Source organism: Rhinoderma darwinii, chromosome 12 (assembly GCF_050947455.1).
Source record: "Rhinoderma darwinii isolate aRhiDar2 chromosome 12, aRhiDar2.hap1, whole genome shotgun sequence".
In the NCBI taxonomy this organism is placed as follows: domain Eukaryota; kingdom Metazoa; phylum Chordata; class Amphibia; order Anura; family Rhinodermatidae; genus Rhinoderma; species Rhinoderma darwinii.
Window position 1 is genome coordinate 29962115 of NC_134698.1, and position 25389 is coordinate 29987503.

General features: G+C 40.9%; 1 protein-coding gene across 6 annotated transcripts in view; it reads right to left on the minus strand.

The window, feature by feature from the left end:
- Positions 1-590: 590 nt before the first annotated feature.
- Positions 591-25389, minus strand: part of EXD1 (exonuclease 3'-5' domain containing 1) — a 175018-nt gene continuing 150219 nt past the window's right edge. For all 6 annotated transcript variants that reach the window (XM_075844892.1, XM_075844895.1, XM_075844890.1 and 3 more), the window contains 3 exons: positions 16969-17112; positions 5292-5483; positions 591-846 (listed from right to left, as the gene is read on the minus strand). In XM_075844892.1, the coding sequence (XP_075701007.1) occupies positions 721-846; positions 5292-5483; positions 16969-17112 (462 nt within the window). In that variant the 3' untranslated portion in view covers positions 591-720. The remainder of the gene's footprint in view (positions 847-5291; positions 5484-16968; positions 17113-25389) is intronic.

A 25389-nucleotide genomic window follows, 5' to 3' on the forward strand; every position in this document is an offset into this window, starting at 1 on the left:
TCGGTCAACTGGATTCTCTCTAACATTGCCCAGATTCCAAGGAAGCAATGATGGAATGGAAAAAGTGTAAGTTTTCCATTGGATCTATTCTTCAAGCACTCCTCAACCATGTTCTGGACACAAATCTTCACATATTTTCTGAAACAAGTAAAGTTTCAATGACACGGTAGCTAATAATAATATCTGTCAACTTGTCTGCTTCACCTGGTACGAGCTATCCTCTCAGCTGAAGAAATCTCTCCAATCACCAATTAAAAATCTCCAAAGCATTCACACAGTGATTGCTGGATCTAATGTCTTTCATCTGGTCAAATGTTACTGCTGTCTAGATGTCCATTTGAAGCAAGAAGAACTTATAAAGTAGAAGATCGAAATTTTGTATTAAGTTGGAGACATACAGAGTTACTGTATGGGCCCATAGATTTCTATGGGTACTCTTTTATGGATGACCGGTCTGATTTTATTATTAAAAAAAAAATGTGGCTTATCCACAACTCTTTGGCACAAGTAATATATAATAAGCAGAAAATTAAATAATTATATTGTGGCATACTATATAAAGTCCAGTGCAATAAAAAAAACAAAAAAACTTGAATGAACATTTTTATTTATTATTTCTGTGAATTTATTATAATCAACCAACAACTCAACCATTACAAGCATCAAACACTGCTACTTCAAAACTGTTGCATGAATGTACGTACAACCTGATTAATTACATTACATTTCGTCCCTTATTAGGAATCCTTGGCTATTGACTTGATATTCTTTCAAAGCCTTTTCTTTTCTCCTTTGCTGCAATACACAAAGCTGTTGAAGTTCTTTTGGAAGCTCAGAAGAGGTGCTCTGTTCAGGAACAAGCAAAGAAAAATCTCTGTAAAACTCAAGGCTGCAATATATGTATTTATCTGCATTAGACTTGCAATATCACATTTTAACTAACTCAATATATTATTTAAAATAAAATTTACCCAATATATTTAGAGCTTTCAAGCACTGCAAGTTAAGTGGAAATATAAATGACATATTTGCAGAAGGCAATTTAAAGTGTGTTTTTTTTTCTTACCAGACATTTATGGTATGTTTACACATAGTAGAAGCAGTGCAGCAGAAAGTTGTACTACTACTACAGGGGGAAAAAACCCACTTGTTGCGGTTTTTACCTTCAGTATTTAATGCTGCGATTTTTTTCCCATTGGAATAAATGGGGTGAAAAGCACAGTAACAATGGGACAAAACCACAAAGCACGTATGATTGCGTGAACGAGGTACGGTCTTGTTCACAACAATCTAACATCGGAAGCAGAAAAGCATAGGCATATACTTCCTGCCTTTTTGTTTCCATAGCTTAACCCCTTCCTTATCCACGACCTACTTTCAGCCACGTGACCCAATAGCAGGTCATGGGAATATCTGCCCTTCCACCCCCCCTCCCGGCACTTTTATGAGCTGTGACAACTGCTGTCTCGTACAGCAGTTGCCGCAGCTCCTTCCCCAAGGACCAATCGCGTTATCCCTGTCGATTAACCCCTTAGAATCCACGTTCAATAGCCATCGCGGCTTTTTAAGAGCTAAAGCACCATTGACGCCCCACGACATGATCGCAGGTGCTGATGGTTGCTATGGCAACCGGAGGCCTAATAATGTCCTCCGGCTATGCCATCTATGGAAGCCTAATGGGTCCTGACAAACTCAGGACCCACTATGCTTGTTGTCAGCGAGTAGCTGACAGCTCTAATACCCTGTACTACGCATGTAGTGCAGTGTATTAGAATTGCGATCACGGCCTCCTGCCTTCAAGTCCCCTAGTGGGACTAAAAAAAACAAAAAGTAAAACAAAAGTTGTATAAAAATAAAAAAACAAAAGTTTTAAAATAATACAAGTAGAAATCCACCTTTTTCCTTAGCAGTCTTTTATTATTAAAAATATAAATAAAATAAACTTTACATAATTGGTATAGCCGCGTCCGTAATGGCCTGAACTACAAATGTATTTTGTTATTTATCCCGCACGGTGAACGACGTAAAATAATTATAAACCATACCAGAATCATAATTTTTTTGGCCACTTCACGTTCCAAATTTTTTTATAAAAAAAAAAAAAAAAAGTGTTCAAAAAGTTGCATGTACCCAAAAATGTTACTGATCGAAACTACAGTTCGTTATGCAAAAAACAAGCCGACACACGGCTATCTTAATGGAAAATTAAAAAGTTATGGCTCTTAGAATATGGCAACACAAAGTAAATGATTTTTTTATAAAAAGTATTTTATCGTGCAAACACCATAAGACATAAAAAACTATAAACATATGGTATCGCTGTAATCGTATCGCCATGCAGAATAAAGTGAGTATGTCATTTATAACGCACGGTGAACGCTGTAAAAAAAAACAAGGAATAAACAACAATAGTAGAATTGCTGTTTTTTTTGTCACCATATCTTAAAAAATAGATTAAATGCTCATCAAAAAGTCGCACGCATCCCATGAAAACTACAATGAATTCTTCAACGGGGTCTAGTTTGCAAAATGGGGACACTTTTAAGGGGTTTCCCCCTGTACTGGTACCTCGGAAGCTCTGCAAATGCGACATTGCGCCCAGAAACCAATCCAGCAAAATCTATATGCCAAATAGCGCCCCTGCCTTTCTGAGCCCTGCAGTTTGTCTAACCAGCAGTTTATGATCACATATGGGGTATTGCCGCAATCGGGAGAAATTGCTTTTCAAATGTTGGGGTGTTTTTTCTCCTGTATTTCTTGTACAAGTTATTTTTTATACATATATAGTCTTACAAGGAAATCCATTTAAATTCATAAAAATGCTATTTTTTTTTCTCCAAATTTCGCTATTTTGCACAATTAAACACTGAATATATTGATAAAATTTTACCACTAACATCAAGTCCAATGCCTCATAAGAAAACCGAGCCGGTGCCAAACATGGCGTAAGTATACAAAATTTTGCGGGAAGCACTGGCTTTCCATGTGGTATACTTACGACAAATGTCGGGAAGGGGTTAATATTTCAGAGACAGCCTTTTTTCATTACCTCCAGCTACGACATGCTTGGTGTGCCCAATATATATCTATGTCACCTCAGGTAGGTTTCTCTAGGCTGGAGGACCTTCTTGGCGCTCCAGATCTTTCAAAGGTCCTCACCCAAGTGTACACCTTAATGACATCCCTAGGGCATAGACCATTTGATAAGGCATTTATGCGATGGAGGGGAAATATGCCTGACTTGGCAGAGGAGGACTGGAAGGAGGTTGAACTTTCCTTTTTTGATTCAGTGGTCAGTGCAAGGGATTTTCTGATACAGTCTCGGTTTTTACATAGGATCTAATACACACCACTCAGACTGCAGAGGATGGGAGCATTAACTTCGGATAGTTGTTTTCGCTGCCAGTCGGATGTTGGTACTTATATACTTTGTATGTGGGTGTGTCCCAGAGTTGCCCCCTTTTGGTCGAAGGCAGTGGAGTTCCTTCATACTCCTTTGAATTTCCACGACTGGTTACCCTTCAGTTGTGCCTCTGAGTTGGGCATTCTGAATGAAGTTCTACAGAACCATTATGACCAGATATTTTTTCGGTGCCAGAAAGATTGTCATTATGGCTTGGAAGGATACAGAGGGTCTGAGTTTGGCACACTGGAAGCAATTGATGAACAAAAACATACCTATGTATCAAAAACTATATCTCAGCAGAAGATGCCCAGATAAATTTATAAAAATTGGTTAGAGACTCTAGAAACGGGGGTTTAAATGTTACTTATATGAGTGACAGAGGTTTGGGGGGGGGGGGTTTGAGCACTAGGATGAATGCAAGTGAATGTTAGTTCAAAAATCGTCAAAAACGGCCCTAAAATGCCTCCCATTGATTTCAATGGGAGGCGGGGCGGTTTTCTCCCGCGAGCGGTAAAACCGCCTCGCGGAAGAAATAAGGGACCTGCGCTGTCCTTGCGCGGTCACGCATCTGACCTCCATTGACTTCAATGGGAGGCAGAAAAAGCGTATTTCGCTGCGTTTTATGCCCGCGACTGTCAATGGCCGTTGGCGAAAAACGGCGCGAAAATCGGCGTGCAGGGAGAGGAAAATTTGCCTCAAACTTCCAAACGGAATTTTGAGGCAGAAATTCTGCCTGCAAAAAATTCAGTGTGAACATAGCCTAATAATGCCTTTCTGAATGTCTTTGTTTTGTATTGACTGTATATTTGTACGCATTTTGTACAACAAAAGTTTTGAAAATAAAGCCTTTTAGAAAAAAAAAAGAGAAAAGACGGCTTAGGGGTGATCTAATTACAATGTACATATATATTATTGGACAGTACAAATCTTTCGAACAATCTTTTTACACCTAGGCCTGTAACAAGTACAAGGAGGCATTCTCTATGTCGAGAGGAGAAAAAGTTTCACCACCGTCACAGACGAGGATTCTTTACTGTGAGAGCAGTGAGACTACGGAACTTTAGGCCACAGGATGTTGTGATGGTTAATTCTTTGAACAAGTTCAAGAAGGGCCTTGATGCTTTTCTTAAAAAATATAATATTACAGGTTATGAGTACCCCTAATGAGGCAATTGGCATCAACCTCATGGTTTTTTTTCCTGCATTAACATGGTAAAATTATACGTTGGACTTGATGGACCTGTGTCTTTTTTCAACCCTATCAACTATGTAACCAGCAAATAACAAGCCATCACACAGATCTGTTGATGGTAAAAAAACAGTAATGGCTATCAGAATGTGGCTACACAAAAACAAAATTATATATAAAAAAAAAAAAAAAAAGGGGAACAAGTGTTTCCATTATGCAAAAGTAGCAATACAAAAAAACTGTATAAATTTGGTACCTATGTAATCATAATGACCTGCAAAAATAAAGTTACCGTCGTTTTTACCTGCCAGCTGAACCCTGTAAAAACAAGACCCAAAAAAGTCATTGCAAAATTGCGTTTTTTTTTCCATTCCCCTCGAAAAAAAATGATAAAAAAAGTTTTTTTGAATACATTATATGAAGTTGTCACTCAAAAATACAACTCCTTTTGCAAACAATAAGCCCTTGTATGGTTACGTCAATGGAAAGTTGAAAAGTTATGGCCTACAGAACACAGTGATACATTTATTTTTTTTAAAAGTCGCTGCGTCCACAAGGCCCAATAGCTGGACAATATTTTTGTAAATGCTGTAAAATTGTATTGTCTTTCCAAATTAACCATAAAAGTGAAAACAATAGCTTAACCTTTCAATTATATACAACATTATCAGCTTTCATAAATTAATTCTTAAATACCTCAGTGCTGAGAAACACATCTGATGTTCCTTGGCAATATGCATTAAGATAACCATCAACCAACAAAGTGTAGTCAGCTAAGAGAGAATCGAGCATGGCTAAGCGCAGAGCCAAGAGGTGATTTACTTCCAGAGACAGTAGCTTCAGTGCTGCAGTTGGCAATGGACGATCACACCAGATATTTGGGTTGTCCTGTATAGAGATATGTTCCACATTTCAGAAAAGAATAGAATACAGAATCTTAGAATAGAATACATAATCAATACCATTATTTAAGGGATTTTCACAAATATGACATCTAGGTCTTTTCAATTAGACATGTCATAAGTGTTAAAATTGGTGGGGGTCTGGCAGCAGGGATTCCAACCAATATCGAGAATGATGGGGTCCCGTTTATACTTTTAATTGAAAAGTTGGCTGTACATGTACTATCCCTCTACATTTCAATTATTGGGAATTATAAACAATGAGTCTGCAAATCCTAATGATTTCATTTGAGAGGGACCTGTATATGTTAGGCCACCTCTCCATAAAAACTTGGTTCCTGTTGTTCGCAATACTGAGGGGGTCACAGCTACCGGACCTCTAATAATTGGACACCTAACAACATGTCTGATAATGCCAAATTTGTGAAAACTGCATTAACATAATCACCAGGGGACAATTCCTATCATTTTTAATTGGCTCAATTTAAACTGCTCAGTTCCTGGTGTCTAGCATCTATTGTACACATTTATATTGCTACCTCCTGTACATGTTTTTACACACCCTTTAGAATATACAAATGTTTAATTCCTAATCGATATTAAACGGAAGTCAATATTTCTAGTCATTTGTATGGTGCATACATGCTTACTCATGGTTCCCAGCAGCCATACAATACCAAGTGTTTGAAATTGTATGCCAAAGCGATATACCACCCCTATTTTAGTGACCCATTGGTACAAGAAGTAACTATTCTAATTTTATGGCTAGTGTTTTGAGACTAAAATCAAATCTTTAGTGAACCAAAGGGGAAATCAGCTAAAAATTATCTTTTAAATTTGTACCACCCCTGATTTCCAGAATTAAAGTGATGCAACATGCCTCATCCTCTGTTCCCTCGGTAGATAAATCAGTCTAGTGCCATGGAAATTAGGGAAGAATTAGTCACTTTCTCTCTTAAGCCTCATTTACATTTGCATATTTTGCATCAGTATTTGTGAGCTAAAACCAGGAATGGAACATATAGAGGAATACTTGGACCCCTTCTGTGTTTGGGGTTACATAGTAGTGACGTCATTGCGCCTGTCTGCACCGAGTCATTCACATCGCACAGACCGGAGGAGAAGGATCCTCCACCCGGCGGGGGAACAGTGATAGGTAAGTATGTATGTTATTATTTTTCTATTAGGTCTGTACATATGGGGGCATTATACTGTGTATGGGAGGGAGGGGGGTGCATTATACTGTGTATGGGAGGGAGGGGGGGCATTATACTGTGTATGGGAGGGAGAGGGGGCAGTATACGGTGTATGGGAGGGAGGGGACATTATACTGTGTATGGGAGGGGGGGGGCATTAGATCTACACCACTAATCACTCACATCTCCTTCCTCAGTCTTCTGGCTCTGGGCGGAGCTAACTGGTGGTTGGGCTGAGGGCGGAGCTCTGTGGGCGGAGCTCTATGTGAGCTTCGGACACCACGTCCTTCTCGGTTATATAATACATCTTGTGTCATATAATCCTGTATATAGTCCCTCAATAGCCCCTCAAACATTTTCCCCACGATGGATGTTAAGCTTACTGGTCTATAATTACCCAGGGAAAACCTAGAGCCCTTTTTTAAATTAGGCACCACATTTTCCCTGCGCCAGTCCCTTGGCAATATACCAGTCACTAGAGAATCTCTAAATATTATGAAGAGGGGGACAGAAATAACTGAACTAAGCTCTTTAAGAACTCTAGGGTGTAACCCATCTGGTCCCGGGGCCTTGTGTACATTTATTTTATTTAATTTAGCTTGGACCATATCTACATTCAGCCAATTCAGTAGATCAACTGATTTATTAACAGCACTGGCACCGGCCACATGAGCTACTCTTTCTTCTGTTGTACATATAGAGCTAAAGAACCCATATAATAACTCTGCCTTCTCTTGATCCCCTGTGACCAACTCCCCATTACCACTATTTTGGGGTCCTACATGTTCAGACCTTGGCTTTTTTGCATTTATATACTTGAAGAATTTTTTGGGATTTCTTTTACTATCCATGGCCATCTGCCTTTCATTTTGTATTTTTGCTGATTTTATTACCTTTTTACAGATTTTATTAAGCTCTTTATAATTTAAAGAGGCTCTGTCACCAGATTTTGCAGCCCCTATCTGCTATTGCAGCAGATCGGCGCTGCAATGTAGATTACAGTAACGTTTTTATTTTTAAAAAACGAGCATTTTTGGCCAAGTTATGACCATTTTCGTATTTATGCAAATGAGGCTTGCAAAAGTACAACTGGGCGTGTTGAAAAGTAAAAGTACAACTGGGCGTGTATTATGTGCGTACATCGGGGCGTGTTTACTACTATTACTAGCTGGGCGTTGTGTATAGAAGTGTCATCCACTTCTCTTCACAACGCCCAGCTTCTGGAAGTGCAGATCTGTGACGTCACTCACAGGTCCTGGATCGTGTCGGCACCAGAGGCTACAGTTGATTCTGCAGCAGCATCAGCATTTGCAGGTAAGTAGCTACATCGACTTACCTGCAAACGCCGATGCTGCTGCAGAATCATCTGTAGCCTCTGGTGCCGACACGATGCAGGACCTGTGAGTGACGTCACAGTGCTGCACTGCCAGAAGCTGGGCGTTGTGAAGAGAAGTGGATGACACTTCTATACACAACGCCCAGCTAGTAATAGTAGTAAACACGCCCCGATGTACGCACATAATACACGCCCAGTTGTACTTTTACTTTTCAACACGCCCAGTTGTACTTTTGCAAGCCTCATTTGCATAAATACGAAAATGGTCATAACTTGGCCAAAAATGCTCGTTTTTTAAAAATAAAAACGTTACTGTCATCTACATTGCAGCGCCTATCACAGGCAATAGCAGATAGGGGCTGCAAAATCTGGTGACAGAGCCTCTTTAAAAAGGCTTCAGATGTACCCTCAGATTTGTATTTTTCAAATGCCCTTTTTTTGTCATGTATTGCCCTTTTTACAGAAGGTGTAAGCCATGTGGGGTTTAATTTTAGTCGTTTATACTTGTTACCTATAGGAATAAATTTTGCACTATAATTACCCAAAGTAGATTTTAAGATCTCCCATTTATCATTTGTACCATTATTTGACATTAGTTCTTCCCAGTCTATAACCTGAATTGCAGCCCTCATCCTGGGGAAATTTGCCTTCTTAAAATTAAATGTTTTTGACCTCCCAGCCTGCGTTTGTTTTTTACAGTATAGGTAAAATATAACTATATTGTAATCACTGTTACCGAGGTTTTCACAAACATTGACATTCCCAACAAGCTCTGCATTATTAGAAATGATCAGATCCATCAGAGCTTCACCTCTAGTCGGGTCTTCCACAAACTGGCCCATAAAATTTTCCTGCAACAGGTTGAGGAAATTTCTCCCCTTTGCAGTTGAAGCCGGACCATGACCCCATTTAATATCCCGGTAATTAAAATTTCCCAATATTAATACAGTACCAGCCTGTGCAGCCCGCTCTATTTGTTTATATATTTGACCTTCTATCTCTTCAGTTATATTGGGGGGAGTCTATAGATTACATCAAAAGTAATTTTTTCAGTGTTTACCTCGCTTTGTAATTCCACCCACAAGGTTTCAATCTCCTCACATTCTTCACTCACTATTCTCTCCTTCACACTCCCCTTCATATCACTTCTCACATACAGACATACACCACCACCTTTCCTATTTGTCCTGTTTTTCCGAAACAGTGTAAAACCCTGTCGATTTACAGCCCAGTCATGAGAAGAGTCTAGCCATGTTTCAGCAGCCCCAACTATATCTATATTTTCTTCCAGTACCAATGCCTCCAGCTCCCCCATTTTGCTTGCTAGACTTCTGCCATTTGTGAACATACACTTTAACTTGCCTTTCAATTGTTCACTTTCAGTATCAGAGAATGTGATTATTTGACATCATTTGGGCATTTTTATTTTCATTGCGGTTTTGTAACAATAGGATCTCCTTATCCTGTTGTCTAGTCCTCTCCCCACAGTCTGTTTCTCCCCCCACCAATATAGTCTGACCCCTCTCTAACCTAACTGACCCTTAACTTTCTACATTGACCTCCCTTCTCAGCCCTAGTTTAAATACTCTGCCACCCCAGCTAGAATTCTCACCCCCAGCACAGCAGACCCCCTTCCATTTAGTTGCAAATCATCTGCAGAATAGTTTCTACCCCAATGAAAAGTCAGCTCAGTGCTCTAGGAACCCAAAGCCTTTTCCTCTACACCAAGACTTCAGCCATGCATTTAAAGCGCTGAGCTCCCGCTGTCTTTCCTGTGATGTGTATGGCACAGGCAGTATTCCTGAGAATACAACCTTGGAGGTCCTTCCCTTCAGCTTATAGCCTAGTACTTTAAAATTATTCTTAAGGCTCCTCCACCTACCATGTATTCCAACGTTGGTACCCACATGGACCACGACAGCTGGATCATCACCAGCCCCTCCCAGTAATTTATTCACCCGTTCCACCACATGCCGAACCCTGGCACCAGGGAGACAGTAAACCATTTGGTTGAGGACGTCTTGGCGACAAATTATTCTATCCGTCTTCCTGATTATAGAACCCCCTACAACTACCAATTGTCTTTCTTTACCTGCATTACCATCCCACCGATTACTAGCTGGGCTGTTCTCCCGGCTGTTAGGGAGATCAGTATCCACTAGGGCTGCCATTTCTGATAACGACACCCTCGCATCATCACCCAACTTGGCAATTTTGCTTGGAATATCAGAAACCGGATTGGCCTTCCTTTTCTTGGATCCCTTTCTACTGCCCCTAACTACATTAATCCAGGAAAAATAGAAAAATGGGGAGGAATCCTCCAGCTCACCTGACACTGTGGGACGTGTCACTGGTAGCGCCCGGTATCCTCGTGTCGGCACACGATTTGTAGTAGCAAAAAAAAAAGTCTAAGGACGCTGAAGCCGTCCGAAACGCGTAGGCTCTGAGGACACTACCCCCTCACTTTCTCCACACCAGGACTTCATTGCATTGGATTTTAATATTTTTTCTTGACCATTAAACTTGGAAACCGTTTCCATTTTACTCCACTCAGCGCTGGACTCCACTTCCCGTTTTTTTTGCTACATTAATCCAGCTACTTGCCTGATCCTGCTGACCCATGTCTTCACCTCCAGTTCTACCACACTAACTGCTTGCTCAGTGAGCAGCATGCTCCACTGTTCACTAAATAGAACACACACAATGGATTGTCTCGCATTTGCCACAAACATCTAGGCTTTGGGATTAATATTCTGTGGACTGGATCAGTCAAAGGTGGAACTTTTTGGAAGACATGGGTCTCATTACATTTGGTGTAAAGCGAACACTAGAAAATATGAGCGGCTCATCTGTGATACCAACAATGGGGATAGCAAAATGCAATTGTTCGATTCAACCCACCAAAAGAATGTTACAATCAATATCAAACAAAAATAAACTGCTCTCTAGGCTTCCCTACAGTACTCCGTAAAATTTATTTTATATTCAAGGTATAGAAATGTTACACTCTTTGTAAGAATAGATAAATTTGTTTGTATTAACGGTTTCTCACATTAAAATATAATATCAATATTGTCAAGGAAATAAATCTCCCCAAAAAATAAAAGTAATGATAAACATACAAGTCAACTCATATATCGACACGGCAATAGAATATAAAATACAAATAAAATGTAACGGTTTAATTTTTAACCTCACTTACAAATATAGTGCATATCATATGATATTGCGCATAGTTATAATCAAATATATGCCAGGCCATCAATGCAAAAGGATTTGTGGAAGTAGCTGTGGATAATTTTTACACGTGCATCTGCAACCAAGAGCCTCACTGTGCTCCTATCATATACACAACAACGACACCGTACTTAGAAGTAATGAAAAGACATACTCACGACTGCAAGCCGCTTCAATAGGACAAATTCCAGTCCTTTTTGATTTTTCTCATTTAAATATTCAAACCCGAGAACGCTGAGCTCTCCTCATGCCTCCTCACCTTGCCACAACGTTTCGAGAGACCGCGCCCTCTTACTCATGTGGGCAGGTGAGGCAGGATTGACTTAAACAGTTGAAAAAACATGACACATATCAATATATAGTATAAATATACACATGAGAACACGCACAGCTACATGGAGGCCCAAGAAATGCCTTTTTTATAAAGCATACAAAAATCCTTGAATATACACATTTTGCTCACAGGAACACTTTAAAGGGAATGTGTCGCTAGAAATTTTTTTATTTTTTTTTAGTTAAACAGTTAGTGTATACATGATTAGACATTGTTCCGATTTTTTAAAAAATTTTCACGAGTCAGGAAATATTATAAATTAAATTCTAATTTATAACATTTCCCTGTGCTGGTCACTAGAGGGAGCAATTCCCAAAATTGCAGCATTGGCATTGGCATGTGGTAAAGCAACCACATTGCTTTATGCTTCAAAATTTGAGAAGACACACTCGCTCTAGCGTCCTCAAACAATCCCCCTCCTTTATCGTGGCTAGTGCTAGGAGAAAGGAGGGGATTGAATGTTCAAACCTCCTACACTGTGTGTCGCCATTTTTTGAGCGAATACACAGTGTAGTAGGCTTACATACAGTGCTAATCACACACGATATCACGAACATACACAAACATACACAAACATAACTTACCTGCTCCTGCCGCCGCTCCCTCCGTTCCGTCAGCTCGCTTCTGAACACATGTCCTGAAGCCGCAACCGGAAGTAGTCATCTTACAGTCCGGCCGCGGCTTCCGGTCCACAAGAAAATAGCGCCGCATGTCGCTCGGCCGAAGACCTTCCATTTGGACTGTGTGGGAGCGGCGCATGCGCCGTTCCCACAGACGGCGTACACCATAGTGAATGCGAACGGCTCCCGTTCGCATTCTCCATGGGGATGTATGTGCCGTATTCCATCTCTGTATGTGTCGTTAATCGACATATACAGAGATGAAAAAAAAAATGCCAGCCCCCAAAGTGAAGAAAAAGTTAGAAAAAAAAAAAGAAACAAATATTTTTTTTTTTTTTTAATGAAACACTAAAAGCAAATTGATATAAAAAAAAATTTTTTTCGCGACACCCTTCCTTTAAAACGTCAGGCTTCATTTAACCTCTTGGGTTCCAATGTCTCCAGCCTAGTAATCCAAAAATACTCTTTGAAATAGTAATCACCTTTTCTCATCCTCATGTTTTCCGTCCAACTGTTCTAGTATTTGCCACCTCAGGTCACATATAGGACTACTCCTAACTCCTAAAGTAAATGGCTAGCTATAGTTGTTTCATGGAATTTGCATCCCATTTCTTTCCTCTTTACTTCAATTTTTACTGCCTTTTCTTTCTTTTGTTACATTTTCTTCAGTTTTAGTTCTTTGTATTTTTTTATATTAGATTTATGCTCATTTTAACGTAGTTTAACCTGGCGTGCGGTTTGTCCAACATACGCTTTTCCACACTGGCATTTTAACAAATAAATTACCATTTTCGTTTCACAAGTGAAAAAAACTTTCACTGCAATCTTATTTCCTTTAGTAGGGTGATAAATATGATCACCTTTAATAATAGACATTGCTGACTTTTCAGACTCACAAAGCTTCCCCTACGCTGAGTGGCTAGAAAAGTCTGTTTGTTCTTCTTTCTCATTCTGATGTCACTTATAATTAGACTCTTGTTCAACGCCTTCCCCTTTCGGTATGCAAATATTGGTTGCTCACGAAACAAGGGCCCAAATTGGGGTCCAGTGTAAGGAGATCCGAATATTTGTGCATCGCTTTTTGCACCACATTGGCCTGTTTGTCATAAGTTGAAGTATACACCAACCTATTTTGGTTTTTTTCTCTCATTTGTGTCTCTTTTCCGAACATCTCAGGGACAGGAAACGAGAAGTATTTCCATAAAAGGGTCTCTCCTCTTTCCTACTTCAGTTGTTTCCGGTCTCTTGGGGATGCGAGGAAGATGCTGGTCAGTGCACGCCAGTGCTTCACGCAGCCAGGTCTATCCCCATTGTGGTGGGAGGGCTTTATAGTGGACAAAGTCATCGGACTGTTACAGCCTCTCCCATACTATGGCTTAAGTCCCCACATGAGTGGCTGTACCAGGCTGCTTTCAACACTCTCCCATGGAGGGAAGCGTGCAATGGGTTAAAGCGTGATGTCCAGTTCTCCCTGGGATCTGATTCACTCTCCTCCAGTGTGAACGGAAGGGGGCGTATTGTCACAGTAAGCCCACCGATTGGCCGGAGAGGTCAGGGGGCATGTCTACAGCGGGATCCCAGGGGTTTAGTGCCAAGTTTAAATAATTAAAGTGCCTACCACCTGTTGTAGCATGCTGGTGCTATCCTGAAGCTGTGCAGCTCCCATAAGCAGTATAGCACCACAGAATGTCTGCCCCTGATGACCCTATGGAGTCACACAAGACTTTGGACCCTGGAAAAGTCCTTAACCCGGAAAGGTCCCTCCTCCTGTTCCGTCCACGCTGTACATGTATGTTCTGGGCCCACTGTGGGTATAAGGGATGCCCGTTTCAATATTATATATATATATATATATATATATATATATATATATATATAATATTGTAATGGGCCCCCCACCGGATCACTGTCTCCTGGGGTAGACAGGCACTTTTGGCACAGTAAGAACAGACTACAGTCCAGTCACAGTGTGGTACTACTGGTTTCTGACAGTTTTATTAGGTAAAAAAGCCGTAGCAGAAAACAAATGAATACATAAAGTAAATCCTAAGCAGTCTGGCCACTAACTAACATTTAGTTCCTAACTGCCTAGAGCTCCAACTCCCAAACACAACACCACAGTTGCTTTACTCACATCCAGCTTTCCCAGGAGCAGAGAGAGACTGTGAACTCTGTCTCTATGTAAAGCACACCTCAGCTGTGCAGGTAATTAGCCACAATGCAATACCTGAAGTGGCTGGTGGAATAGGAAGCCTCCCAACTCTCCCTATTCCAATAACCAGGCCCTTTTACACAGGTTTTCCAGAAAACCCTTGAGCAAGGAAAACACATTTTCCTTCTAGCTCAATTCCCTGGCTGTTTTAAAATGTATATGACAGGAACCTGGGTGAGATGCACACTCCGTCCACTACTTTTCCCCTGGTCCTGTCACAATATATATATTATACACACGACAGATATCCCACAGCACTCCGATGGTTCCAAAAATTATGTGATTTATTCAGTCAACAGCTGCAACGTTTCCGTCCTGCTATAGGACCTTTTTCAAGCATCCTATAGCAGGACGGAAACGTTGCAGCTGTTGACTGAATAAATCACATACTTTTTGGAACCATCGGAGTGCTGTGGGATTTCTTTCGTTTATGTTTTATAATCCACGGATCTGGATTACCTGCTTGCACCCATTACGTGTTGGAATCTGTTGCAGAGTGCTGCTTATCTCTACCTACACACACATATATATATATATCTATATCCAAGTCTGATCTTCACAGCATGTGTTTGTGGAAGTGTATCATTGCACGAACAAAACACATTTGAGGACCTCAAAAGAAGAGTTGTTGACGCTTATCAGGCTGGAAAAGGTTACAAAACCATCTCTAAATAGTTTCGACTCCACTAATCCGCAGTCTGAGAAATTATGTACAAAAGGAGTCAAATTCAAGACCATTATTACTCTCCTCAGGAATGGTCGACCAACAAAGATCACGCCAAGAGCAAGAAGTATAATAGTCCGCGAGGCCACAAAGGAACCCACGGTAACCCCTAAGCAACTAAAGGCCTTTCTCACATTAGCTAATCTTCATGTGTCCACCATAAGGAGGACACTGAAAAACAATGGTGTGCATGGCCGAAATGCAAGGAGAAAGTTGCTGCTCTCCAAAAAGAACATTGCTACCTGTCTCCTGTTTGCTTAAGAGCACCTGGACAAGCCAGAAAGCTATTGGAATAATGTTTTGTGGAGAGAGGAGACAAAAATCAAGCTTTTTGGTTTAAATAGGAAGCGTTCTGTTTGGAGAAAGGAAAACCCTGCATTCCAGCATTAGAACCTCAGACCATCTGTGAAACACGGTTGTGATAATATCGTGATTTGGGCCTATTTTGCTGCATCTGGGCCAGGCCAGCTTGCCATTATTGATGGAACAATGAATTCTGAATTACACCGGCAAATTCTAAAAAGAAAATGTCAGGACATCTGCCTGTGAGCTGAATCTCAAGAGAACGTGGATCATGCAGCAAGACAACGACCCTAAGCACACAAGTTGTTCTACAAAATAAACATCTAGCCTTTTTTTACATGCTGACTTAGTATCTGCCATTACTAACTCTTGGGGTAGGGCATTCCATAGTTTGACTACTCTAACTGTAAATAACTCTTTCCTATATTGATGTCTCAAACGTATTTCTTCCACATGCAATGAATGTCCCCATGTCCTTTGTGGAGTCCTCGGAAAGAACAGATTATGTTCTAGTTCTCTGTATTGACCACACATATACTTTATGCATGTTAATAAGATTACCTCTAAGATGTCTTTTTCCAAGCTGAACAAGCCCAATTTATCTAGTCTTTCATTGTAAGGGACACCTTCCATCTCATTTAATAACCTATCCATTTTACAATTTGGAGCCCAAAACTGAATTCCTTATTCAAGATGTGGCCTTACAAGGGATTTAAAGAGTTATAATAGTACATTTGAATCACAGTTTTTTTTATCTCTCCTTTTATACACCCTAAAATTCTATTTGCTTTTACAGCTGCTGTTTGACATGGAGTACTGCTGCAAAGCTTATTTGTTACCAAAATACCCATGTCCTTATGTTGTTCTGTTATCCCCAATTGTATTCCATTTAATATACAGTATATGCATAATTACTATTACGGTGCATTACATTACATTTATCAACATGAAATTGTATCTGCCGTGTTTTTGACCATGCTACCAGCTTATCTAGGTATTTATGTAATATTTTATAGTCAAGCTGAGTTGTAAGCATTCCTCAAAGTTTTGTATCGTCAGCAAAAACTTGCTATCAATCCCATCCACAAGGTCATTAATAAATAGATTAAAAAGAATTGGTCCTAACATCGATCCTTGTGGTGCCCTACTGCTGACTTCAGCCCGAGTTGTTTGAAAAGTTAGTGTCCATTTAATATTAGGATTAAAAACCAAAAAAGTTACTTACAACTACTAAGAGTATGTGGTGAAGGACATTGTGGTGTGTTCTGTTTATATATACAGTATCTACTCCTTAAGTTTTACTATAAATTCATGTTTCAAGACATTTTTTTCTAGTGTTTAATTACATTAGACAAAAGGGGTTTTAGACAGATCAATATTTCATGTTTTAAGGTTCCTGGTTAAGTTATTCTTAGTTGATCTAAGGATGCAGGGAGAAGGACAACATTATTCTGCTCATTACCGTGGATAAAAGTTTAACAAATTTTGCATCTTTTCAAAAACACTAACCTTTACTAATGATTGCTTGTACATTAGGAAAGAAACTTGTGAGGATGACATGTTGAGATATCGAGTCAAACATTCCATGACTGTACTTGTGTTATTGGGGAGAAAGCCACCAGTTTCCATTGAGAATAGATAGACATCAGCTACCTAAAAAATAGGTACATATAAGATATTGCTACAAACGTAACACGGATGAATGAAGATAACACAATATTTATCACACACACAGATTTGCTGTGTTTTAATATAAATATATCTATATATATCTATATATATACCGCCCGGTAAACAGCGGATAAAAAAACCCCTGAAAAACAGTATCTCAATTGCTATTTTTATTACCATTCTCCACAAAAAAGAATGAAAAGTTACTTAATTGATATGTTCCTGAAAATTACAAGGTTACATATGGGTACTGACGGCTGAGACCGCAAACCTCTCTCCTGTGGCCGACGTCTCCTTCCTCGGAGACGTCTGTACATCCAGCCGCTCTGCCCTGTAGTTTCCGCACACGGGCGCACGCGTTCGTTCCCAGCCTTAAAGGGCCAGCGTGCACTGATTTAATTATTTATTCCCAGATCATCCTGGACTATAAAAAGGCCCCTGCCCTTTCACTCCTTGCCTAAGCGTTGCTGTGCATTCCCATGTTAGTCTTAGCAAATGGTCCCTTAGTTGTATCCTGTTCCCATGCCCTGCTACCTGTATCCTGTGCTGTGTTCGTTCCTGAGCCTTATCTAGTGTTGGAGTCAAGTTGTGCCACCTGTCACGCCTGCTGTCATATGCCCCGCCTGATATCATCCGCCACGTATGGCGTCATTTACCTTCAAGTTTCATCTGTGCCTAAGCCTCTGCTACTGTCTGGACTATTACAGGTACTCTTGTGCTAGTTCTTTGTCTAGACTGTTATTTGGCTAGCTGCTACTCCGCTACGGTGGTGTGGCCTAGTGGGTCCACATACCCACTGATAGTGACAGCTACATCGACAAAAAAAATATAAAAAGTTAAGGCTCTTGAAAGGTGGTTATAAAAAAAAAGAAAAAAATAAATAAATAAATAGTCCTGAAGGCCCAAAAGGCCAGACTAAGAGGGTGTCCACTTTGGACAATCTGTTTTGTTACACAAGTTAATCACAGAGTGTTCTGCTTTCTGGGAACACAGTAGCAAGTATTCATTTCCCCTGCAGTGCACCACAGGGAGAAAGAAGCATTACAGATTGGTTGTTGAAATTAATTGGCTGTCCATGTAATGCACAGAGATGTTAAGTCCTGTAGGACGAAAGACCCTAAAAGTGGTTTTACACTGGGCAATCAGACAGACAAGCATTCATATAACACTCGTCGATAATTGCCCTGTGCAAACAGGGCAGCGATCAGCAGATGCTCGTTCATCTGCTGATCGTATCGTATTTTAAAAAACGGAAATATCGTTGTCGGCAGCACATCTCCCTATATAAACAGCGAGATGCGCTGCCAACATGATAATAGTGTACGGGGACGAGTGATTGGAGTAACGACAGCTCATCCCCATACTTCGCTCCTTGTGAGCGGTCTCGTTGATCGGTGCACCGGACAAAATTGGCCGGTGTAATAGTGCCTTAATTGCGTGCACTCACTGCTCTCTCTCATAGATAAGGGACGTAAATCTATTAACCATTTGGAGACCAGCCTACTTTTTGGCATTAATACCAAGTGACTTAAATGGTCACATTTCAAAAGCCAAAACGTTTTCATATTTTTCAGTAGACATATCCGTGTGAGCTTGTCTTTTGCAGGATGAGTTGTATTTTTTTAATGCCACCATTTTGGGAAACATAATTTATTGATTACATTTTATTACCTTGTTTTTGGGGTAATGGAAAAAAGCCTGAAATGCCTTTTTTTGTTGCATCTTAGATTTACACCGTTTACCGAGTCCTACAAATAACATAACCTTATTCTGTGGGTCGTTATTATTATGGAAATACCAAACTTCTATAGTTTGTAATGTTTTACTACTTTTGCACAATAAGATACTTACAAAAAAAAAATAGAAGTTTTAGAATTGCCATATTCTAAGAGCCGCAACGGTTTTTATTTTTATGCCAACGTAGCTGTATGAGGGCTTACGTTTTGTGGCATGACTTGTTTTTATTGGTACCATTTTGGGGTACATTAAAAAAATGCAATAAAAAAAAGGTGTAGGGCAAAATAAATAGCGTTCGGATCTTTACGGATGTGGCAATATCATTTGTGCAGCTTTTTCATTTTTTTTTTAATAATAAAGCAGTTTGTATGGGGAAAATTGGAAATTTTTAATTCTTTTTTTATTAACTCTTAAAATAAACTGCAATACTTCTGTATTCAGTGTTTAACGGCTGTCAGTGTAAAACTGAAAGGCATTCCATTAGGCCCTGCCACACTGCTGGCAGACCTGGGGGCCTTTGTTAGGCCCCCGGCTGCCATGGAAATCATCAGCACCCAACAATCACGTCGCGGGAGTGCCAATGGGGTGAGAGAGGGAGCCCACTCCCACTGAAACCACTTAGATGCCGTGATCATTATCTGCATTTGTGAAGGTGTGTTGTACTCTATTTTTTTTTTTTATCCGGACTGTTTCCGGACTCTGCCTTAGGATCGCTGCCTGCTCTTGCCTGTACATGGCCTGTGGCATGAACTCTACCTGCCCTAATCTCAAACATGTATGAGCTTCAGAAAATTAGACTTTTTTTATTGCATACTTATAAAATATTTCTCACACAGTTTATTAGGGGACACAAGACCGTGGGTATAGGCTGCTGCCACTAGGAGAAAGAGTGACTGGGTAGTGGTCTAACGCCTCTATGGAGCAGAGGCCTAAAGGCGAGCTTGACCAGAGGCCCCAATCAAAATGGTAGAATGACCTGAAGGTCAAACATGGAAGCTTTCTTTTAGAATATTAATTAGTGCAGAAAATCATATTGATCCCTGAGGGGATAGAAGTCTTGGATGCCTTTCTGAAAAAGAAGTCAGACCAGTAAAAGAATCACATCTGGATGTGTAGACAGATTGCCCAGGGTGGTAAGCATAAGGATAATGGCAGGAAACTAAAGCCAACACCAACACACTTCAGGTGTAAAAGACAACACAACCAAAGGTCACCAGGCTAAAGGAATACGTTGACATCCCAAGGAATAGTGTGGAGAAAATAAAAGGAGTAGAGGGGCAACCTCTTCGAGAAACTAAGGCAAAGCCCCAAATCATGCTGAGGAAGACGAAATCCGTTACAAGGAAAAAAAAAAGAAAAGATGAAATAGGAGTCACTCCTCTACCGAATGAAGCACATCCTGTGGAAAATATAAGGTGGGGCAAGAACACGCAGGTCTTCAGCAGGATTTGAAGACTTATTCTGAAAACTACAAGACCTCCGGACAGGTCATCAGACAGAATGCCCCAAGCTTGGTGGAAAACAAGATCGGGAGAGTAGAGCATCTCTGGAAAGCAGACGCCTGGGAAGTTAGTTTGGAAGGAAATAACGTGGTCGCACCACAGCCAACAAACGAGTCCTGCGCCACCAGGATAAATTATATATCTTCTGCCTTTATCTGCCTGAACAAGCCAGGAGAGAAGATGTACCTTAGGAAGACTGAAACCAGGAAAAAGACTAGAATATCCACAGCACAAGACAGCAAATGAAGAAACCACCTGATTGTTGCCGGACGTCCTCAGCTGAAGAAAACCGCTATCCAGCAAACCCTACTGTTATGTAGGCGACAGTAAGAGAGCCGGAAGGGACTCTCTGCTCTTAATAGAACCTGGCTACTTTGGCAATGCAGTTAAGTTGCATTTACCTAAATGGACCAAGTAGGCGACCAAAGAGACATTGTCAGACTGGATGAGAATGGACGCCAGAATAAAGACCAGGAAAGCAGTGGCCCTGTGAACTGGTTGGAAAGGGGAGCTCCCACTGGGGTGACCAACAAACTACCAGAGAGAAAATAGCATGATCGAGCCAAATTGGATTAAGCCCGTTGAACAGAAATGTCTGATAAAGTGGGTGAGTTTGTCTTCCATGGAGTAAGTACCCTGGGAAGACACTGTATCAAATACATCTAGAGGAAGGAGTAAGAATGACTAGAAGGATTTAAAGGCAGTCCTGATGTCAGAACAAGAGGGCACTACATCAGAGTATCTTACAGGTATGGTATGACTGAAAAAATTCCAGTAGAAGGTTGCAATTACCATGGCAAGACTCATCGTGGAGACACAAGGAGCAGATGACAGGTCGAAGGGATGTGTTGGAGAGCCAGATATAGAGATGTGGAGATCTGATATCCCCTGCAGATGAAAAACTGAATCACTGTCCTTAGTGATTCCATCGAAAAGTAAAAAAAAGATAGAGGAGCATTAGATGCAGGATGGGGTGGCAGACAAATCCTACAGAACTTAAAAAACAGACAAGAGAGCAGAAGGGACTACTTTGTACATGCATCTGGGCTAAGACTGATTAAAGAGCCTGCCCACAACCTGAGCAGTTTTGAGTAAAGGCTGATCATCATGCAGAGTTGGGTCCTCTGGGCATTGTAGTCATACGGGGCAAGTGAGGGCTCCCGTCATCAGTAACTTTGTAGAAGTTCTAGGCCAGTAATGGAACAAGAGAAACAAAAGAAAGCGGAGACCTATGAGAGCGTTTTGAAGTTGGATCAGCTGTTCAAGCTGAGAACCCAAAAAATGCCAAGAAATGTCAAGTATTTAGGGGATCCTCACCGTGCATTTTTCTGCAGAGGAAAATTGAATTGTGAAAAGTCACCTAGGGCTCTAGACAAGGGACAGTCTGAACCAGAAGAGAAAACTGCCAGGTCTACCAAAAGCGAAACCAGCTGCTTTGCCAGGAGGTATCCAGATCCAGACATTCAAAGTGAAAGAGAACGTGGGCAAGAAAAAGTCCTTAGACGAGCTACTCTGAAAGGGGAACCCCAATGACCAGAGTGAATTGGAGCCTTCTTTGGAGCATCTCCAATATTAAATAAATAAGGATGTCTCAAAGGACAGCCGTAGGAACAATGTCAGCATCTAATATACCCCTTTAAGAGTAAAAAAAACAAAGTCATATAAAAACAAAAACTAAACATAATTGGTATCGCCGTGTCTGTAAAAAATTAAACCTATTGCAATATACCATTATTGAACCCACAAAAAGACTGCCATAAAAATATAAACAGCCAGAATTGCTGCTTATTTGTCACCTTACCTCCCCCCAAAAAAAGGCATCAAAATGTGACCAAAAATTAGCTTGTACCCCAAAAAAAACAAACAAGCACTCACACAGCTCCATCAACAGAAAAATAAAGTTCCCTTATGTCTCTAACAGCACTACAACAATGGGGTAATTCTGCCCCTGTGAACTAATTGGACAGATGGAATATTAATAAATCATTAATTAATTAGCCCCCTCGATGCTATAAAGGCTCATTAAAGAGGCTCTGTCACCAGATTATAAGTGCCCTATCTCCTACACAATCTGATCGGCGCTGTAATGTAGATAACAGAAGTGACACGCCCCCTTGCCAGTTCGGCAGACAAATTACAAGACTGATCTCTCACAAGAGCTGACGAGATGAGAGCGCGCATGCACGCTCTCCACTCCACAGCTCTGTCAGTAGCACTGACACGCCCCCTGGCCTGTTTGGGTGAAAAGACTGCAATCGCACACACTCATGCTGTGGCACTGTCCAGATCTGATTGGACAGTGTCAAAGCCATAGTAACACGCCCCCTTGACAGTACACGCCACGTTGACTGTTCAGGGGGATGTTTAAATATCGGGCGCCAAATATAACGGCACCAATATCTAAATAACGAAGGGAGGTAGATTTTTTTTTTAAAGTGCCCCAGAGTTTGTGCAGCCCTCCCCATTACATGCTGCACTCAGCTGCAGATGTATGGGGAGGTGAAAGCTTCTCTTTAAGCTTCCCATGTACATACAACACAATATTTTACGTGAGCGTTTTAAAAAAATGCATTGCAGAATAAAAAGCGTCTGGTCAATTCTTTGACACGTAAAATGCGCAAAATGTTCCTATAGTAAATGGGTGTAATAATTTCGTGCCAAAAAACATGTGCACAAAACGTGTAGAAAGTCCCTTTAAAGACACATCAAAAACCGCTTGACTTAAGCTTCCCATTTACATTTACGGGAAAGCGCGCTGTTCGTACATACAATGCGCTTTTTTTACACAAGCGTTTTAACAAAAACACGTTGCGGAAAAAAATAAGCGTCGGGTCAATTCTTTGGCACGTAAAACATGGCAAATGTTCCCATAGTCAATGGGGGTCCTAATTACGCAACAAAAAACACGCAGAAAACGCATTAAAAAAAACACGTGAAAAACGCTTGGATTTTATAAGGTGCTTCACAAGAAACACTAGTGTATTTGACATGTCTACACATCATTTTTTTTTTTGAGCGGCGTGTGAACATGCACTAGGGGAATTATTTTTCATTGACCTGTAGTTTATATTGTGGTGCAGGGAGGAGACAGAAGTCGCTGTAGGTGAGAAGATTTTTATTTTTCATATTACTATCTTTTTTTGTTTTGTTTTGCAGGTTCTGCTCGACCGTTTGGACTACGTCGTAGATACGCTGGACTGCTTCGATGATCTACGACTTTTTAAAAAAAAATAAAAATAAATAGTTCACAAGGTTTGTGTGGGGGAGTTTGATTTCAATAAAAAAAATATTTTCTTAGGGTGTATTCACACAGTACGATTTTGCCACGTTTTCACCACGCGTCCGAAAACCCCATAAAAAAAATTGTGGTAAAAATGCATGCGTTTTTCAATATGCTTTTCGCCCGTGTGTGACAAACGTGGCAAAACCGCACCCTTAGGCCCTGTCCACACAGAGTTTTTGCAGGCAGAAAAAAAAACCGGCCTCAGAATTCCTTCAGGAGCTTTGAAGCAGATTTTAAACTGTCTGCACTTTTCCCCCCGCTATTTTTGAGGCACTTTTCACACGCGGCCATTGAAGCTAATGCAGGGACCATGGGAAAAAATGCTACGGAAAACGATCAAAAAAAGACTTCAATGGGAGGTCAGAGGCGGAAGTCGCAAGAAAGGAAACGCTGTTTTTTTTCCCCCCATGAGCGGTCAAAAGCCACCCAGGAAAAAAACGCCTCTGCCTCCCATTGTAATCAATGTGGGACAATTTCGGGGGTTTTATGGCGCCAATTCAGGTGCGGTTTCCGCATCAAAATAAGCGCCAGAAAGCTCTGTCTGAACAGGGAGTTATTTTTTTAAATACTTTATTAGCACCTTCACCTTGGCAGTTGTCTGTTTGACGATTTCCATTACTAAGGCAGGGCTTAGTGTTAGCCAGTAAAAAGGCTAGCCCCCCCATTATTACCCCAATACCCACTGCCATTAGGGGTACCGGGAAGAGCCGGGTACGATCCAGTACCCGACTATCTGTAGAAAGGTTGGGCACCGGGGCGGCCGCAGGCTGGTATCATTAGGCTTGAAAGGGCCAAAAACAGTGGCCCTTCCCACCATGGTAATACTAGGCTGCGGCTGTTTTAATGTATCTGGCTGGTTATAAAAATGACCCGGACCCCACGTAGTTTTAGTCAATTATTTCTTGATTTTGAAAAAAACAAAAAACGACGTGTGGTCCCCCCATTTTCATAAACAACAAAAAACAATATAACACCTGCAGCCTAGCATTACCAGGGTGGGGAGGGCCCTTCCCAGCCTAATAATACCAGCCTGTTGCCACCCCAGTGTCTGACCATGAATACAGATGGTCGGGTACTGTATCGTACACGGCTCTTCCTGATACCACTGGTGGCGGGGTAATAATGGGGGGGTTAGTGCTAGCCCCCTTACTTGCTAACACTAAGCCCCGACTTAGTAATGGACGTTGTCAAACAGACAACTGCTATTACTAAGGCGCTAATAAAGTATTAAAAAACACAGAAACATAAGAAAATTTTTTTTTTTATTGAAATAAAAACTCCCCCACACAACTCTCTCACCATTTTATTAAAAAAAAAAAAAGAAAAAAAAGTAGATAATGGAAGTAGTCCAGCGAATCTAAGACGTAGTCCAAACGGTCCAGTGGAACCTGGAAAACAGAAAAAAGAAAGTTAGTAATACGCCGCTGCTTCTTCATTCCTTGCTTTTACTGTGAATCGCCGTGTAGCGGCGGTTCACAGTATTACAGCCTTCTCCCATTCAACTGAGTAGGAGAAGGCTGTAATACTGTGAACCGCCACTAGAGGGCGATTCACAGTAGGAGCAAGGAACGACGGAGCAGCGGTGCTTGCCGCTGTTCCTTCAAAACAGCTGATGCTTCATAGCCGCCTATCAGCTGTTTTGAAGGAACAGCGGTGAGCACCGTTGCTCTGTCATTCCTTGCTCCGGTTCACAGTATTACAGCCTTCTCCCATTCAAGTGAACGGCGATTCGCAGTA